The sequence below is a fragment of the Colletotrichum aenigma genome (assembly GCF_013390185.1).
Source record: "Colletotrichum aenigma strain Cg56 chromosome Unknown KSG_Cg56_contig03, whole genome shotgun sequence".
Classification (NCBI taxonomy): Eukaryota; Fungi; Ascomycota; class Sordariomycetes; order Glomerellales; family Glomerellaceae; genus Colletotrichum; species Colletotrichum aenigma.
In genome coordinates this window covers 3,275,221-3,293,332 of record NW_023500909.1, presented here as the reverse complement: position 1 = coordinate 3,293,332, position 18,112 = coordinate 3,275,221, and the positions used below count along the sequence as shown (strand labels likewise).

The 18,112-nt window shown below is 56.0% G+C and overlaps 5 protein-coding genes across 5 annotated transcripts; 3 read left to right on the top strand and 2 right to left on the bottom strand.

The window, feature by feature from the left end:
* Positions 1-51: 51 nt before the first annotated feature.
* oca3 (TPR repeat protein oca3) lies at positions 52-1,177 on the top strand (the record flags this gene model as incomplete). The annotated part of the gene is made up of 4 exons (XM_037320096.1): positions 52-429; positions 481-687; positions 742-895; positions 1,026-1,177. 4 exons carry the CDS (start codon positions 52-54, stop codon positions 1,175-1,177), a joined length of 891 nt encoding a protein of 296 aa, XP_037182088.1.
* Positions 1,178-6,086: 4,909 nt separating this feature from the next.
* CGCA056_v004840 (Reticulocyte-binding protein 2-like protein a) lies at positions 6,087-8,699 on the top strand (the record flags this gene model as incomplete). Its single annotated transcript, XM_037320095.1, has 4 exons — positions 6,087-6,091; positions 6,182-8,078; positions 8,129-8,628; positions 8,681-8,699. The coding sequence occupies 4 exons, from the start codon at positions 6,087-6,089 to the stop codon at positions 8,697-8,699; spliced, it is 2,421 nt and encodes an 806-aa protein (XP_037182089.1).
* Positions 8,700-9,225: 526 nt separating this feature from the next.
* Positions 9,226-9,861, bottom strand: CGCA056_v004839 (Coenzyme Q-binding protein COQ10-like protein; the record flags this gene model as incomplete). Its single annotated transcript, XM_037320094.1, has 1 exon — positions 9,226-9,861. One exon carries the CDS (start codon positions 9,859-9,861, stop codon positions 9,226-9,228), a length of 636 nt encoding a protein of 211 aa, XP_037181072.1.
* Positions 9,862-10,187: 326 nt separating this feature from the next.
* Positions 10,188-13,996, top strand: AP3D1 (AP-3 complex subunit delta-1; the record flags this gene model as incomplete). Its single annotated transcript, XM_037320093.1, has 7 exons — positions 10,188-10,197; positions 10,530-10,560; positions 10,628-10,746; positions 10,809-11,005; positions 11,068-11,451; positions 11,506-11,734; positions 11,781-13,996. The coding sequence occupies 7 exons, from the start codon at positions 10,188-10,190 to the stop codon at positions 13,994-13,996; spliced, it is 3,186 nt and encodes a 1,061-aa protein (XP_037181071.1).
* A 758-nt stretch (positions 13,997-14,754) lies between these two features.
* Positions 14,755-17,507, bottom strand: rga8 (Rho-GTPase-activating protein 8; the record flags this gene model as incomplete). Its single annotated transcript, XM_037320092.1, has 4 exons — positions 14,755-15,641; positions 15,695-17,153; positions 17,212-17,393; positions 17,462-17,507. The coding sequence occupies 4 exons, from the start codon at positions 17,505-17,507 to the stop codon at positions 14,755-14,757; spliced, it is 2,574 nt and encodes an 857-aa protein (XP_037181074.1).
* Positions 17,508-18,112: the final 605 nt, after the last annotated feature.

Sequence of the window (18,112 nt, the reverse complement as noted above, 5' to 3'; positions counted from 1 at the left end):
ACTCGAGCGAATACTTTCAGCAGTTTCTGCGAATACTACTGTCACTCTAACATGGCTCCATCTCTCGTGCGCCCCCAGGGCCACCTGTCCCCGGCTGAGGCTCTGGAGCTCGCCCAGAAGGCCCCAACGATTCTTCGAAATAACCCGAAGGCGTTTTCTTCATCGCCCCTGGTCTCACTGTTCTCGGCATCCGAGACCCCGGAAATATGGATCATTTACGAAAACCTTCTGTTGGCCTGCCTTCGCACAGGCGACGGCCAAGCGGCACACCAATGCCTGGAAAGGCTGGTCATCAGATTCGGAGACGACAACGAGCGCATAATGGCATTCAAGGGACTCGTGAAGGAGGCGGAGGCCGACAACGACGGAGAACTGGTCCAAGTGCTCAAGGAGTACGAGACGATCCTTGGACAGAATGCCACAAACATTGTTAGTTGACGAAGCCAATGTGACATACGAATACCTGCTGACTCTCAACAGCCGGTCGCCAAACGTCGTGTGGCGCTGCTCAAGTCAACAGGAAAGATCTCAGAAGCTATCAGCGCACTGAACTCGCTTCTCGACTTCTCGCCTACAGACGCGGAGGCCTGGGCGGAACTCGCAGACCTGTACCTCTCCCAGGGACTCTACTCACAAGCCATTTTCGCGCTTGAGGAGGTCTTGGTGCTGACTCCGAATGCATGGAATGTGGGTTATGCTACCATGCTTCACCTGGCGTTTTGTGTTGCTAACTGATGTCAGATACATGCCCGTATGGGAGAGGTGTTGTACATGGCCGCTTCAGCCTCGGACGGCTCTTCGCAGCAGCAACTAGCCGAATCTGTCAAGAGGTTCGCCCGCAGCATCGAACTATGTGACGACTACCTACGGGGTTACTATGGCTTGAAACTGGCAAGTAAGCCCGCCAAGTGATCACCAACCGCAGCTAACAGACCACCAGGCGACAAACAAACTTCTAAAGGAGCCCTCGAAGCCTTCGAGGCAAACAGATGCTGATGATTGGGCTGTCCCCGACACTAACACAGTGCAAAAGCTCAATGAGGTGGCTACGCAGAAGTTGGCCGAGATTGTGCGCCGCAACAGCGCGAAGGACAGATTATGGCAAGGTTACGACGAATCAGAAGTGGCAGCGGCGCGCGACCTGCTCTCCAAAGAGTCAGTTGAGCTCGTGAGATGAACAACGAGCCAAGAGCGACATGCAAACAACCTCATGATACATGGTCCTGTGACGATCCGGTCACGTTGGCAGGGCAGCATGCTAGCTTGCTTTATGCATGTAATTGACGAACTTGGGCCGACATATTCTGCTCTGCTCGTCGGGACTGGTGAGCAATCGGAACATTGGAAGCTGGGTCTGCATTGTATCTGCAGCGGATCACCACGTGCGACAACCATTGCCCAAGTTTCCTCGCTGCTTGCCGGCCAATGAGGGACATTTTGTTCGGTTACGGAACACGAAAAATGAAATCAACGGGCTGCATTTTCTTATCGTATAGGCATGCAGTTGGTGTCATCCTCATGTCGACAGTCGAATGGAGAGCGGCTCCGGTGATTTTGGCGATTGGGCAGGAAAAGGAGCCAAACTTACAGCGGATACGTTTCACCAGAGGGGCAGACGGTGCCACCCAATACCTTCAAATGGATTTTCAAGTTATTTTCCTCTCAGCTCCATCGCTCCAGTCGCGGCCATACCCGCAGGCGTGCCCAATGAAAGATGATCGAGTTGCAATTTGTCGCAGGGCTGCATGTCATCCAAGGTTCCAGGCATGGCGTTGGGAGCCCGACGACTAATAAGGCCCACAGCGTGCGCTGGCAGTGAGTCAGTGAAATGATCCACGGACGGGTCTCAGGCACCGCCATTCAAGAACCATGCCGAGTCGATCTGAGCGAGCAGAACATTCAGAGCTGTCGGGCAACGACGAAGCTTCGTCAGGCGGGGTCTATTTTGGATGTTGATGATATGTCAAGACATCCATATGCCAATCAAGTTGCGCTGACGAGGTTCAGGTGTCACGTATATATCCGGGCGGTGCCATGTAAGTAAGCCGGGAACGAAGACAAGCCAGCGAGCCAGCACTTCATACGTCGATACCGACCTCAACTCTTCCCTGCTTTCTCCGTGTTCACGAGCAACTTGGCGCTTCAAATGAGGAAGAAGTTAAGAGCCAAACGCCGCTATCGTCACCCGCATTAGACCGAACCCTCACACCCAGCGAGGACAATCGCTGCTGCGAAGAAGACCTCAGGCCACGCGACGCCTCGGCTCGTTCTTGATGTCTGTGGAATTCGGCCTCCATTTTCATGATGCCTTGCCTCGCACAGTACAGAGTACCTTCACACTGGACCCAACATTTGCAACATCACTCTCGCACATGCACAACAACGTTGCCCACTTGCAAGAGCATGGAGACTTGAAAAGTCAGATTCGTTGCGAATAATATCATTGTCAGTGCTATTGTGTATCCACTTTTATTTTAGTGTGAAGCAGGCTGCGGATTGACTGCATAGTTTCGATGGCTAGCCAAGTCGACGAAGGGAAAACGAAGCAGCACATGTGGGGAGTCGGAAACGGTACAGCGCGGCGGCACAGGACGGCAAGGCAGGCTCGCACACGACAAGACTGACAATTGCGTCTGCCCTGGGTAAGGTACCTCTTCTGCGGAACCGGACGACACGCACATCAGCTGCAGGCCTCACAAGTACGTACGGGTACGGCTACGGCGCCCTCCCGAAGTACCGTCGTTTCTTGCGGTGTGTTAGTCCCTCCTGCGGTATGGTCAGGTAGGTGAGGAGGAGGCGAGGCGAGGCGAGATGGAACCAAACTGAACTTGGAAAGCCAGAGATTGGAATATGAGTGCTGACGGCTGTCTGTGGTGTGCCGTCCACCTGAAGCGCTCTCAGTGGCCATTCCTGCCCGCCCTTACGAGAGGAAGACGAGTAATAAGCCGCGAGCCCGGGTTACCGGGGACTGAGGCACACAGCTAGGTGTCGCTGAAGGTAAGGTACCTTAGGAGAAGCAGCAACAGCAACAGCAGCGGCGACAGCGGCAGCGGTAGGAGCGAGAAGTAGCATCGTTCCAGTTCTCGCCGCCGACGCCAATCGTCGACTCTCAACTCCCGTCGAGTCGAGTCGAGTCGACTCGACGTTGACCCCTCCCTCCCTTCCGTGCTCCTCCCGTGCCGCCAAATAAATACTTTGCGACGTCTCATCCAGCCTGCTTAAACATACACTTATTCCGACCCCCAAACCTCTGGTTCTTTTCTTCCTCGACATCCCACCTTTCCTGGATTTTGTCCAGCAATTGCTCCCAATCGGAAGTCGATGGGAGAAGAAAAAGGACGGGACACTCCCAGCCGAACCACCGCAGAAGCCCCACCAGCATCAACCAACGCCTGCCTTAGAGGACCGTCCCGCAACGGAGCCCAGAGCCACGTCCAGAGCACGTTCCTCACCGAAACAGCTGGAGCGAGCGAACCAAAACATCCATCGGCCGGTGCAGGTCGACCACCAGGGCCACACCACAGGGCAGACTGACACCATCGGTGCCTGTGTCGGTAATAAAAGGGTACGTACTGTCTGAGGACTGGGTACGCAGCTAGAGCTTATTTGACCCCGACCACGACCAGTCTTATCCGAACCTCGCCAGAAACCTTCCGGCCTAGAACCCAATTCAGCAGGAGACAGGCCCCGTGCATCTGATCTCCCATCACCTCTGGTTTCTGTCAGGTCTCAGTCGGTGTTCTGTCTCAACTTGGGATCGCACACCGCCAGGGACCAAAACAAAACACATGGGATTGGAGTCAAAGCAAAGGTATGCAGAATGCAATCTTTTTCTCTCACTGTTTTCCGGAACGCGTTTATTGCCTTGCCCATGCGAATCGAATCGGCCATCATCCCTTGCGTTGCTGCTGCTGTCCGTCAGGCACGTCTGGTGTTCCTTGCTTTCTTTTCCTGTTTTCTTCTTCTTGTTGATTTTCTGCATCTTCCCTGTCAAGAAGCTGCCAAGTGCCGGCTACCTACATCTCGCATGTTCTTAACGTGCCTTACCTTACCCTACCTTACCTTGTCCACAGGGCAACGAGCTGCCGGTGTCGCCGTGGCTGTTGTTGACGTTGCCATTGCCGTTGTTGCTTGACACACTGCGTAGCTGCATAGGGCAGTCAGTCTACAACGGCCTCGGTCGGAGAGAGGGGCGGCGTTGGATTTCGGGCATGCCACAAGTCGTGTGTGTGCAGGCAATCTGGCGCAGCGCCGACCAGCGGGGTGGTGGTGCTGGTGCTGACAGTCATTCAATGACATTCCAACGTCCACTTTGCGGACCCATCCTCCACCAACGGCGTGGCCCAAGGTCCATCTTTCGCTGGGGGGTGTCCAAGTGGGACAACAAAGCAAGGGGGATTCGAGACCGCCGCCCAGCCTCAGATGTCCCCTCCCCCCTCCATGTTCGCAGTTCTACCTACGGATACCTGTCGTCTGCATCGTCACCCATTCCCCTCCGGCTCTGGCTCAGATCACTGGCCTCTGCTCGGTTCTGCCCACCTCTCTGCCTGCTGTGCTGGCCCTGACCCTGCCCTATTTCGTACACCACGCGGCAGCTATCTTACGCTGTGGCGAGATGTTTTGTGCATTTTGTCTCGAAGGCTGGCTGTGAGAAATGGCGGGGTCCATAGTGTGGTCTTGGTCAGGCTCCTCCCGCCTTTTGGTCGGAACTGCTGGTCTCGCATCGTGCTTGCCCCTTCCCTTCCATTGCTGGGCGGCCCCGTCGTCTTCCCCTCCCCCCTCCCCCTCCTCCTTCTCAAGCCCCCCCTACTGCTACGGTGGCTCCCATTTTCTTTCCGCTTCTCTTCCAGGCCTCCCCATCCACTCCCCTTTGGGACTTCCATCGTGTCTGTGTGTCCGTGTCCAAGTCCAACGCTCATGCCCCCATGTCAATGGCCTGTCTTTTCCACGGACCTGGCGTCTCGCCAATTCCATTCCACATGATTTTTGGGCATGTCACTGATCTGAGGCTTGTAGCTTAGCATCCCCCTCCAGTCCCGCGGCACGACACTAAATACCCAACTTGTCCAAGGCCATCGTGTCGCTTGGCCTGATCTTGATCTCGTCTCCCGCACTTTGCCTGCTCACCGACAGCACCCGCCTGCCGGCTCCTGGATCCCAGAAGAGGAAAAGAAGAACCAACAACTGGGTCTTTTGCTCTCTCTCTTCTCCAGTGCCTGGTTCCCGCTTGGCCCTCGCCCCGGCTTTCTTTCTCCTCCTCCCAATCTTCGTCTTCTCGCCTCGCATTACAGCGCAGCGCAGTGCATCGCACATCGCATCGCCACCATTCAGGCTCCTCTTTGCTCTTCTCTTCGAGCAATCAAAAAATCAGGGCAAGCCAGCTCTCCCAAGGCAACCAGCCGCCCAGGCCTGGCCGATTCGTCTAGACTGCAGTGGCTGCGGCTTAGTTTGTGCATACAACCTTGTCTTACGCCTTGTAACGGAGCGGTCGACCGACCCGCAATAGCTGCCCAGCACCAGCTGCCACTGTTTTCCACTCGCACCCAATCGCGCTTCTTTTTGCGCCCAACTGCACGATCTCTCGCCAAATAGCAGGGGGCTTCCCTGGTTACATCCCAAGAGCCCACGAACGAATATCCACCCACCGACTGCCGCCCACCCCTCAATTTTCGCAAACCGCCCGTCTTGCAACTCAGTCGCCCTCACAGAACAAAACTCTCTTTCCTCGCAATCCTGCTGTTGCGCACATTGGACTCCTGTCATCTGATCAGCTTTCTGCCCAAGTGTCGCCCGTCCGTCGTCCGTTTTTTTTGGTTTTGTTCGTGCCAGCTATTCATCCCAACTTGGATACCCCCTCTTGTCACTGCGAACCGCGCAAGGACGAACGCTGCACGGCCTCATCCAACCTACACACCAACTTCTCTCTCCGGTTTCCCGTACCGGTAGCCAACACCCTCAGTAACCTTGCCAGACCGTTTCGCGCAAATCTCTCTTTAACCACACCGCTCTCTCTTCCGAGTCTGTCGTGCGAAGAGGGGTTTCCCACCGCCCACGCACATACACACACACACACACACTTCCTTATTATGTCGTAAGTGTTGTAATTTTCAACTAGGCCACCGGACAACCGACTCGGTGACATTCACACAACAAACAACACTCAACTAACACAATCCGGAAGACACGGTTTAAGAGAACGGTTTGCTTCATCCCGCGGGGGAACAACATCTCATTCCGAATCCTACTCTGAAGACGACGATCGAGACAGCTTTGAATCTGGTGAACAAGACGAGAGTTACTCTGACGACTACGAGGAAGACCTTGGCCCAGAAGACTCGGCTTCCGTCAGCCCTCAAAGATACCGCCCACAACAAACTCGAGCTGCCTCTCGTCACCACGAGCTCCCGCAGCACCCGCAGCAGCGCGAACAACTAGCATACCGCCCTCCCATCAATTACGTTGACCCGTATCGGCCCGGTTCAGTGCCGAATCCCCCAGAAAGCGTGGATCCCTCAGAGGAATACCACCCGGCCTATGGCCACCGCGGTGGCTACGGTGCCCGCGCACCTCCGGCCGCCCATGGCGGGCCGCAAGGTCATGTCGGCCATGCCGGTCACAATCCCTATTTCCCAAGCGGCCGTGGTCACAACGGCCACCCTCAGAGCGCCTATCAACAACATCAACATAGTCATGTAGGCTATATGGGTCAAAGCCCATACGGAGCTCCTCCCAATACCATGGTTCCTTACGGTTATGGTGGTCCTCCGGGCCACAACCCCTTCTCGCCAATGTCCAATGGAAGCGGTCAGAGCTATTTCGGAGAGCAGCCGCGCAACTCTCAATATGACATGATGCCCTACAATCAGCCGCAGCCCCCTGCTTTCTACGGCCATGGCCCCCCCGGTGGACCTGGAGGCTACCAAATGCCGCCGCACATGGCCCAGTACCTGTACTCCCAAGCTGCTCCACCTCCTCCACCTACGGAAGTTGGTCAGCCCAAGACTCCCGCGCCTGCCCCGCCGCCGTCACCGCCGAAGCCAGACCCAGAGAAGATCAAGTTGCAGGAACAACTTGAGCTCTTCAAGGCAGAGCAGGCTCGCAAGGAGGAGGCCGAGCGCCGGCGTGAGCTTGAGGAGAAGATTCGGAAGGATGCCGAGGACGCCATCGCTCGGCGGATGGAGGAGATGAGGAAGGCCCAAGAAGACGCGCGAAGGGAAATTGAAAGGGCCAAGAAGGAGGCTGAACAAGCTGCCCGTGAGGCTATCGAGGCTGAGCGCAAAGCTGAGGAGCAGAGGCAGAAGCTGCACCAGGAAGCCATGGCCAGAGCTGAGCGTGAGGCAAGAGAAAAGTACGAGGCCGAGCTCAAGGCCCATGCCGAAGCAAAGGCCGCTGAAGCAAAGGCTCGCGCAGATGCTGAGGCAGCTGCCCAATTGAAGCTCGAGCTGGCCATCAAGGCTCAGGAAGATGCCAGAATTGCCGCCGAGAAGAAGGCTGCGGAAGATGCCGCAGCGAAGGCCAAGTATGAGGCCGAGATGAAGGCCACGGCTGAGAGAGAAGCCCGTGAGAAGATTGCGGCCGAGAAGAAGGCGGCAGAAGAAGCCGCGGCAGCCAAGGCCAAGTACGAGGCCGAAATGAAGGAGAAGGCCGAGAAGGAGGCCCGCGACAAGATCGCGGCCGAAAAGCAGGCTGCAGCGGATGCTGCCGCAGCTAAGGCCAAATACGAGGCGGATATGAAGGAGAAGGCTGAGAAGGAGGCTCGTGACAAGATTGAAGCCGAGAAGAAGGCTGCAGCGGACGCTGCCGAAGCTAAGGCCAAATACGAGGCGGATATGAAGGAGAAGGCTGAGAAGGAGGCTCGCGACAAGCTGGCGGCGGAGGCAAAGGCCGCGGCAGATGCCGAAGCTGCTGCCGCTGCGGCCAAGAAAGCCGAAGATGAGCTCAAGAAGAAGGCTGCCGAAGATGCCAAAGCCAAGTACGAGGCCGAGACCAAGACGAAGGAAGGCAAGCTGCCGATCAAGTTCAAGGACGCCGTCGGCCGCAAGTTCAGCTTTCCGTTCCACATCTGCGCCACCTGGACGGTGAGTCGAAAGCACCCAGCGATGTTTGTAATGATGCTAACAGGTTGTAGGGTATGGAAGAGCTCATCAAACAAGCTTTCCTACACGTGGATGTCATCGGGCCCCATGTCCAGGAAGGACACTACGATCTCATCGGCCCCAATGGTGAGATCATCCTTCCCCAAGTATGGGAGAGGGTTGTCGAACCCGACTGGACCATTGAGATGCGCATGTGGCCCATGGAGAAGGCGCAGCCAGCTCCACCCCCGGGCGTGTTCCCTCCAGGTATGAGACCACCACCAGGACAACACCAGAGGACTAGGTCCATGGGGGGACCGGGGGGTCTGCCACCGGGTTTCCCGAGGCCCGGGGGTGGTGGTGGGGTTCCACCACCACCCCCGGGTTGGGCAGGTAACGGTCCGCCACCACCGCCGCCTGTTGGCGCCATGCCTCCCGGCCGTGGTCCGCGTGTCATCAATGTTGGCCCGGCACCTGAGAAGAAACGTCAGTCCAAGGGAGGGCAGGGATCCATGCTCAGCTGGATGGCCGGCGCCAAACCCGCAAAGAAGAAGTGAGCAATCTCAACCCGTTGTACGGCCGCCAAGTATCTAACAAACGAGTAGGAGTAGCAAGAAGACCTAATGGTCATTGTTGTGCATTGCCAAACAGTGTTTCACAACACATACCACGAGAACTATTTCTTACGAATTTGCGGTTGGGATCTTTCTGATTTACACATGATACCTCATCGCGCATTATTTTGCTTTTCACAGATTCCCACATAGTTGATTGTATGTACACAACGCATCTCACGGAACCATGGCTCATTTTCTTGACATCTATAACGCATGTATGCCCGGAGTATGCGCTGCGGGGAGAGTGATTTTCAGAACGGGACCAAAGAGCCAAAGGTTGGAAAATGTTCCGCGAGGGTCGTACACAGAGAGGAGAGCCTTGCATCAGAGCTGGAGGAGACTGCGACATTTTCAGGACACGGCGCAAAATAAGGGAAGACCACCCCGTGTTTTTGGGTTAGATGACTTTTTTGGTTGCGGTTAGATGCGTCGAGTTTTATGTTACAAAAAAACACTCTGAAAAGAATCATCATAATTACGCATGCGCGTTCTATCGTCTATTGCCCTCTGATTTACGTTGAATTGCCGTCTGCTTATATCCTTGGTCTACCAAGCACACTCTTGACACGCTTCTCGAACGCTTGAATCATTACACCAGCCACCTTATCAGACACCGCAGCGCTCACAGCGGAGTACAACGGGTTCGCAAACTGGAACCTAATGACCAGGTCCACCTCCGTGCCAGTGCCCGTAGCCAGTGGCCGCAGCTGCCACATCGTCACCAAGCTCCTGAACACCGCACCGCCCTCTCCTCCATTGCCCGGGCTGGCACCCGGAACGTCTGCACCGCTGATCGCCTCGACGCTTTTCCCGGGTACACAGTGCAGCCTACTCGTGAATGTCTCCTCGAAGCCGCCCCAGCCCACGCGCAAGTCGGCCTGCGCGGGCCATTTGCGCCCGTTCTTGTCGGGGGCGGTCCATTGCGTGACACGGGACTGCGCGCAGTATGGCACGAAGGTCGAGTATGAGTCCACGTCGGAGATTACGTCGTAGAGCTGGGCGGAGGGGTATGGGAGGGTTCGGGAGGCCGTCAGGACCTGCGGCTCGGATGAGGGGATATTCGGGAGGTTGAAGAACTGCCGCGCCGGCGTGTGGGGTCGTGCGGCGGGCGTACAGCGGATGCTTCTCAAGGGAGAGAAGACCCGGAGAGCTGGCCGCATGGTTGCCATCGTGTGTGGGCAGTTCCGAAGTATGGAGCTGGGAAAAGGTTGGGGAGCGTGGTCGAGGTTTTGCGCAGTGTTGAATGAGTGGAAGCTCGACTTTCAACGAGCCATGGTCTATAGTACAAGCCGAGGAAGCGAAAGTGAAGTGCCGCTCGAGGAAACTGCTGTCAACTGCTGTTCCGCCGCAGACAGTCCTCAATCGGGGTCGTCGCAAAAGTTGTTCGTGAAGCAAGTCGCAATGACGACTAGAAGCTGTCGCCGAGGAAGAAGCTAGCAGTCGGTGTTAGTGGGCTGCTACCGCCGTACAGTGGAACTGATTTTTTCACTGTACCATGGAACACGGTATGAACGGCTAGCATCATTTTTGGTGGGGGTGAGCACCATGGCAGCACGACAGCAGCTCTCCACAAGCCAAGTTCAGCCACAGCAGCCCGCATCACCGTTCCCCGACTCCGACATCCCTTAGCTTGACGACCAGCCGAAACCCGTTCCCCAAGGCATTCTCCCCACGAATGTGCCAAAGCTGTGCGGCCACACAACGGGGGAAACCATTTCAAGATGCGCCATAGAACCCGGACGACCTGACCCAACTTTCTTTTGACTCCCTTCCACGACGAACCTACCCACGAAATCCCTCCCCTCCCTCGACCTAACCTACGACCAACCCGTTTAAGCCCCGTCGCGTGGGGCTGTCATCGTCAAGATGTAGGTGTTGAGAGCAAGCGGCACGACACGGTGGTGCAGCACGCTGACAGCGATGGGATGTCCACAGGTTCGAGAAATCTCTTTACGACCTCATCAGAGGCCTGCGAAACCATAAGGGCAACGAGCGCGAGTATATCCAGAACAGCTTGAAAGAATGCCGCTCCGAGGTGCGCGGGCAGGACATGGGTGAGCCAGCCCCCGGCGCCTCCATCTTCGTCTGCGTATCGATGGCTAATAGTCTCCGACAGACGTCAAGGCGACGGCGCTGCTGAAGCTGGTCTACCTCGAGATGGTTGGCCATGACATGTCCTGGGCTTCGTTCCATGTGCTCGAAGTCATGTCGTCGCAGAAGTACCACCAGAAGAGGGTTGGATACCTGGCTGCTGTGCAGAGTTTCCGGTCTGACACAGAAGTGTTGATGATGGCCACGAATCTCTTGAAGAAGGTACGTCACTGCGCTGCGGGTGCATGGCGAGAGGGTGGTATGCTAACGCTACTTCTGCGTAGGACTTGACCTCGACGCAAGCGACGACAATATCCCTCCCGATCTCTACACTACCACACATCATCAACCCGTCCCTAGCCCTCTCGACACTCCCCGACCTGCTCCCCCGTCTGAGCCACTCGAACCCCGCCATCCGCAAGAAGACGATCGTAACGCTGTATCGTCTGGCGTTAGTGTACCCCGAAACGCTGCGCGCGGCCTGGCCCAAGATCAAGGAGCGTCTTATGGACAAGGACGAGGACCCGAGTGTGACTGCAGCTATTGTGAATGTTGTCTGTGAGCTGGGATGGAGACGGCCTCATGACTTTCTTCCTCTGGCGCCCAGGCTGTTCGAGCTGTTGGTTGATGGTGGTAATAACTGGATGGCCATCAAGCTGATCAAGCTGGTAGGTGGTGCTTTGAGTAGCACGCAAAGGCGGAAAGGCTGACGAGCAATGCAGTTCGCGACTTTGACGCCACTAGAGCCGAGACTCGTGCGGAAACTGCTGCCGCCTCTCACTGAGCTAATTCGGACGACACCCGCCATGTCACTACTATACGAGTGCATCAACGGTATTATTCAGGGTGGCATCCTGGGTAGTGAGGATGACATCTCAGGCCAGGAGGAGATTGCGACTCTTTGCGTGAACAAGCTCAGGGGCATGATCATGGTGGATGGCGACCCGAATCGTAAGTCACGCGACTCGGTCCGTGATCTGAAGCTAACTTTCAACAGTCAAATACGTTGCGTTGCTCGCGTTCAACAAGATCGTTTTGACACATCCTTTTCTGGTCGCGCAACAGGAAGATGTCATCTTGGAGTGCATCGACAGCCCCGATATCACTATTCGCATCAAGGCTTTGGACCTCGTTCAGGGTATGGTTAGCAGCGACAACTTGGTATCGATCGTAAGCCGTCTTATGAAGCAGCTCAAATCTTCTGCTCCTAAAAGAGATCGGCCGGGGGCCCCCCTTGGTCCTGATACCGGGACGGATTCTGACGACGAAGCGCAAGTCGAAATCCACACTCCAAACAAAGAGGAGGAGGAGCCTCCACTACCTGATGACTACAGGAGCGATGTGATCGGAAGGATTCTGACCATGTGTTCACAAAACAACTATAGCAGCCTGGTGGACTTTGACTGGTACATTGATGTTCTCATTCAGCTTGTCCGCATGGCGCCGACGCCACGGTCAGTCGAGACGGAGCTCGACTCAGTAGCAGCCTCCGGCAAGTCGACAGCCGGAGATGTATCCGGCATGATTGGAGACGAGTTGAGGAATGTTGCTGTGAAGGTGCAAGCCCTGCGAGGGGCTTCAGTCAGGGCCGCTGATCTGATTATTCAACAACTCAACTCGGATACCCCCGCTGGGCACTCCCTCTCTTCGGCATCACTCAAGTCAACTACGTGGTTGGTTGGAGAATATGCCAATCAGCTCGCTTTCCCTGAAGACACTTTGGGAAACATACTGCGGATTATCCCCCGAACACATATTCCAGACATCCTTACGACGAGCCTGCAGGCCGTGACGAAGATCTTTGCGTACGTCGCCGGCAACGATGGGCAGCCTTGGACACCGGAGTGGAAAACCAAAATTACCCTGCTTATGGCGCGGGTAATTCACACGTTAGAGCCGCTTGCCCTCCACCCAAACCTAGAGGTTCAGGAGAGGTCGGTGGAGTTCATCGAGCTTCTGAAGCTCACTGCCGAGGCTGCGTCAGGGCAAGCGACATCATCTGAGGACACTCACCAGGATGCTCCCCTTCTCCTCACACAAGCCATCCCATCTTTGTTCCAGGGATGGGAACTTAACTCTGTTGCTGTTGGCGCCCAGAAGAACGTGCCAATACCCGACGGTCTCGACTTGGACGAGCCCATCCACCCCAACCTGAGTTATCTTCTTTCGCAAGCGGACATCATACCTATGGAGGCGAGCGAAGCGGACGACTTCGAGGTTTACTACCACCAGCGTCCTGCTCCAACCAGCATATCTTCCGCGGAGCCCGCTATCAACAAGATTGCAGACGTACCAGAAGAAGTCGTCAGCTCGTATCAACAAGCGACTGAGGACAGCTATCTGGACGCAGACATCGTTGCAAGGCGGAAGGCTGAGCGGGCAGAACGCAATCGTGACGATCCATTCTACATTGGCGGAGCAGACAGCAACCCCAGATCGTCAACACCCATTCACAGCATCTTACAAAAGGAGAATGGCCCGGATCTTGACATAGACTCCATACCGATAATGCAGTTGGACCTCGACAAGCTAGGCTCATCTGCTCCAGGTCCAACATCACCCATCAGCCGACCGCAGCCGCGACCGAGGCAGCGCGTTCTCATCGCCGCGGATGAGACGCTGGTAGGGAGCGGCGTCTCCACTCCGCGCAACTACGAGTCCGAGAACAACTCCGACAGCTTCACCAAGTCGCGCGCCAAAAAGCTACGACAGGGTCTGTTGCAAGTCGACTCGTCGACCCTGGGTAGCCTCAGCCTTGAAGAGAGTGGCGGCTCGGGTGGCATGGGTTCCTCCAACGCGCCGTTCGATTACGAACAACAGCAGCGCGAGGAGGCCGAGATGGCGCAGGCAATGAAGGAGGTCGAAAGGCTGCGTCTCGAGATGCAGCGCGCCAACGAGAGGATCCAGGTCGCGCAGGGCGTCGATGCCGCCGGCGTGGTTGTCAAGAAGAAGACGAAGAAGGCCAAGAAGGACGCCGACGGCACGGCGGTGGTGAAGAAGAAGAAGAAGAAGAAGGCTCCGGTCGTCGTGCTCACGGACGACGCCGAGAACGGGGCCGGCGAGGAGCCCGCTCCCATCCCGGCTGGCCCGACATTGGCGGATCTCGAAGGCGGAGACGATGCTGAGCCGGCGGTCGTGGTGCCCAAGAAGAAGAAGAAAAAGAAGACGACCAAGATGGCTGAGATTGCGGGGGACACGCCTAGCCCGAGTTGATGTAGTTAGTGGTTGTAGTGGTGGTTTGCACTCATGACAACGAATGGCGCAGGAAAGGTAGCATATAGATAAAACAAAATGCGAAGGCGCGGTGTATCCATTCATTCCTTTTCTCTGGTACTTGTTAGGCCATACGAAACAATTTATGTTCTTGAAGTTGTCACGAGAAGATACCAGAAGGTTTCTTAGTATCAATCACCGTCAGCACGACACGACGAAGCTACTGGACTAAGCTTTGACCGAGGTGCTTTTCGTGCGTTTTCCCCTGACCTACTGTGAAAACCCCTAGATGGGCTCGAAACTTCCTCAACATCAGTCACCATCAGCAGACTTAACAGGCAGGATCTTTGAAATGTTTTTTGGGGGAATCTGTCTCTCTCTCTCCCTCTCTCTTCTTCATCTCATCTCCAACTCCAACTCCAACACCATCTCTCATCCCCTCCCTCCTCTCTCCCGCTCTCTCGTGGTTTACGTACAGACATGATACAAAGGGGACAATGAGGAATCGCTTCCCGACGTCACACCGTCGTTAAGTCACCGCCAGCCAGCCAGTAAATTGTTTCTTCTTTTTGTGTTTCCTGTACCAGCCGCCGCCGCCGTTGTCGCCCGCGCAAGAAAACCCCTCTTCCGGCGTCACACATGACAAGAAATTGGGTTGGTTTTTTGTGAAGAAAATAGACATTAAGAAAGGAAGAAAAAGGAAAACCATCAGCTTTGCCGAGAAAATATCAGTCGTCGAAGAACCGAACGATCGCTTCTTAGTCATCCATGGGCTTGTCCTCGAGTGTCACCCCGCGAGGAGTCGAAGGAGCGCTGTCGTTTCCGCTCGATGCCACGGGCACCCGGCGCTCGAGAGAGTATCGCGCGGTGCTGCGGCCGAGGCTGTTGCGCTTCTCTACCGGCGACTCGAGGGCCTGGATTCTCGCGGCAACACCCTCAGCAGCCGGCGCCGTGTTCGCCGTGCCGTTGGCCGGCTCGGCAGGCGAGCTGTTATCGCTGCCAGGAACCTCCAGACTCGAACGCTTGGCGCCAATCACGCTGCCAAGACTGGAGCGGTGACGGTCAACGGCACTTGCGGGAGGACTCGTCTGGATCGGGAAGCGGGTCTCGGGGCCGCCTACGCTACGGTCACGTCTGTGACCACGCGGGCTCGGGGCGGGGCTGGTCGCGCGGCCGCGGCTACCGGCAGCCTTCTCGAGCAGAGCTCTATTCCGCTCTTCCATGTTTGCTCTCCGGTTGCTTTCGTCGGTGCTGATGGCACGGGGACGGTTGTTGACCGATCCACTGTGGTTCAGAGTAGACATGCGCTTGAGCTCGCTGAAGATGGCGTCCTTGTGAGCAAAGAGATCCCGGATGAGACGGTACGCGTGCTTCTCCTCCATTGTGAGGGAAGTCTCGGTGCGAGGACGGAGGATGCAGGGTGCTAGAGCAGTGGCAAGGGTTGAGATGTAAGCCTCATCGGCCGAGGTAAGATCGATTAGGCGGGTAAAGTGGTTCATGCAGGCGTCAAGCGTTGCGATATTAGTTAGTCTCAGCTGCGACAAGGTCTGTTGGAGAACAGGCACGCGAGCAGCATCATTATCCTGCGTCTGAGTCTGGTAAATCGTCCGGATGATTTCGTACACGTGAGAGGAGACCAGAGAATCTGTGGGAAGTTAGCAAATGTTCGTTGGCCGAAATCGTCCATCATCAACTTACCAGGCAGTTCGAGGAGGTAGAGCTTGAGCAGGCTTGCAACAGTTGGGATGTCGAATTCGTCGAAAACGTCGGCTGGGATGGGCTTGCCGTCGTTGATCTTGGCACGCAGCTTGTGAATCTGGTTCAGAGGCACATCTACCAGCCAAACTCCACGTCGAGCCTCATCCCCCTCCAGATCAGGATAGTGGTTGTCAAGGTAGGTCAGGATGGTAGTAATGATGACAGGCACACGCTTCTTATCCGCGCGTGCTCTCGCCTCAAGATCCACACCGAAGGTTTGCTCGTCCACCTTGTTGTAGTAGTTTTCGTAGACGACCACCTTGGGGATGAAGCTACCAGTGCGGTAGTTCTCGAGCAGATACCTCAAATCGCCGCTGGGCTGCACTGTCTCCTGGAAAAGCATCATGTTGTCAACGGCCGATTGAAGGCTGGGAATGACGTTGCTGATGGTGCCGGAGAAATCCAGAATGACAGTCTTGATGGCCTTAAGGCGGTCCAGCTCACAGCGCTCCAAGAAGCGGAGGTGGAGGAAGATGGTCTCCTCGAGGTCGCAGCGCATCTCGTCCAACTTGCGCACACCACCCTTGTACTTGTCGTCGGCTTCTCTGGCCTCACGGCGCAATCGCTCGGCGGGGGTCTCGTTGGGATGGGCATTGTTGAGAACGTTCCAGTTGGCAAGATACTCGCTGACGGTTCCGACAACGGGCGAGTCCGAGGACTCGGAAGCGGGAAGAGAAAAGGTACGTCCAAGGGGCAACTTCTTCTCGGGGACACCAGCGGCCTTGAAAGCCTTGGGGCGCCACTGATAGAACATCTTGGAGCTGTTTGCGAAAGTGCTTCCGACGTTACCAATGAGCCTCAAGAATCCGGCTGTGATGAGGTCCTGTCCAATCCTCTCGGCGTAGCTGACGCTGCTGGTGTTCAAGTGCTTCTGCAAGTACTCCACAATGTCTGCACCAGACGAAGTGTTTTGGTACACGCCAAGGATGGGCACTTTGGTCTCGCCGAGCTTGATGGTGTTCAGCATGTGCTCCAGCATCTTCTTGACTTGGTCGGCGTTGTAGAACTCGTCGCCAATCTCGACCATCTCCTCCTCATCGTCGACCTCGTGCTTCTCCTCCACCTTCTCGGGCTCCTTGTTCTCAGAGACCTTGATCTCGGGGATGTTGTTCTTTGGGCTGGTTTCGGGGTCCTGGAATGCCAGCTTGGTCTCCTCCTCGATATCCTCAACTAAGCGGCACTTGTTGAAGTAGGTGCTCCTCAGCTTCTTGACGAGCTCTGCTTGCCTGTCATGCGCCTTGATGCGAGCTTGCAGCTCATCCTGGGAGTCTTGAATGCGGGATTCGTGGGCATCGCACCAGCGGGAGAAGGGGTTGACGACGAGGTCTCGAATGTTCTGGGCGATCTTCTTGTGGTTTTTGGCACCCTCTTCCATCTCGGTCCGAACGCCATCGTAGGCCTGCGAAATAAGTCAATGGAGGGTCTCAGAAAAGGTCCCGGTGGGGCACCAAACAAACCTTGCGAACGCTGGCACCGTCATCTCTCGAGAATCCGCCTTGTACTTTGTCGGCAGCTGGCGCGATGTCTCCCAATCGCTGGCTGTAGATCTCTTCGGCCTCGGCGCGCAATCGGGCGACGGTAAGGATTTGACGGTTCTCGTGCACACCCTGCTGAAGCTTGCTGAACAGAACGCCCAGTCCTGGCGCAAAGGTTTAGCATTTTGGGGAGTCGGAGAGGGAGCAGCGCGGGTAGCGCGTGGTGACTTACCTGCAGCGTAGTCGCTAGACCAAAAGGACTCTGCGAAGCCCGGCATGGTAATTGGGAGCTCGAGTCGTTCGTTGCAATAACAATAAGGTTGTGTTGTTGCGATCGAAGAAATGGAATCGTGCGGGAAAATGGAAAAGGAGGCAGCGAGAAATGTTTCGTTTCGTCGTTACTGCGTAATGCAGGTCGCAGGAGGTGGGAGGCGAGGTGGTTCCCTGCTTGTCTCTCGGTACTAGAGTTTAGAGACGCTTTGCCGGATGCGAGAAGCGAAAGAATACGTCAACGGCGATCGGCCGCGGTGCAGAACGAAAGGCGATAGAGGACACACAAGGCAAAGAAAAGTGAGAGGAAGGACGGGATGCTCAGTAAGGCAGAAGACAGAAAGCGAGAAGGCGCCGTTGCGAAAGAGGTCGTGGAGGGCGTTTCTAGTAGTCAGGGGCACATGCCAGCTGGAGGAAATTTTGGAGGAAGAGAAAAAGGCTGGCTGCTGACAGGTCCAAGGTTTCAAGGTTGAAGGTTGGGGGCAGAAATGGAAAGACGGCAAGTTCGACTGGACCTGGAGGAAGAAGGAGACGGGATAAGGAAGATACTGCTGCTCTGCTGCAGGTGTGGTGTGCGTTCCCGGTGTGCGTCCCTCGGTCTCCGTAGAAGGTA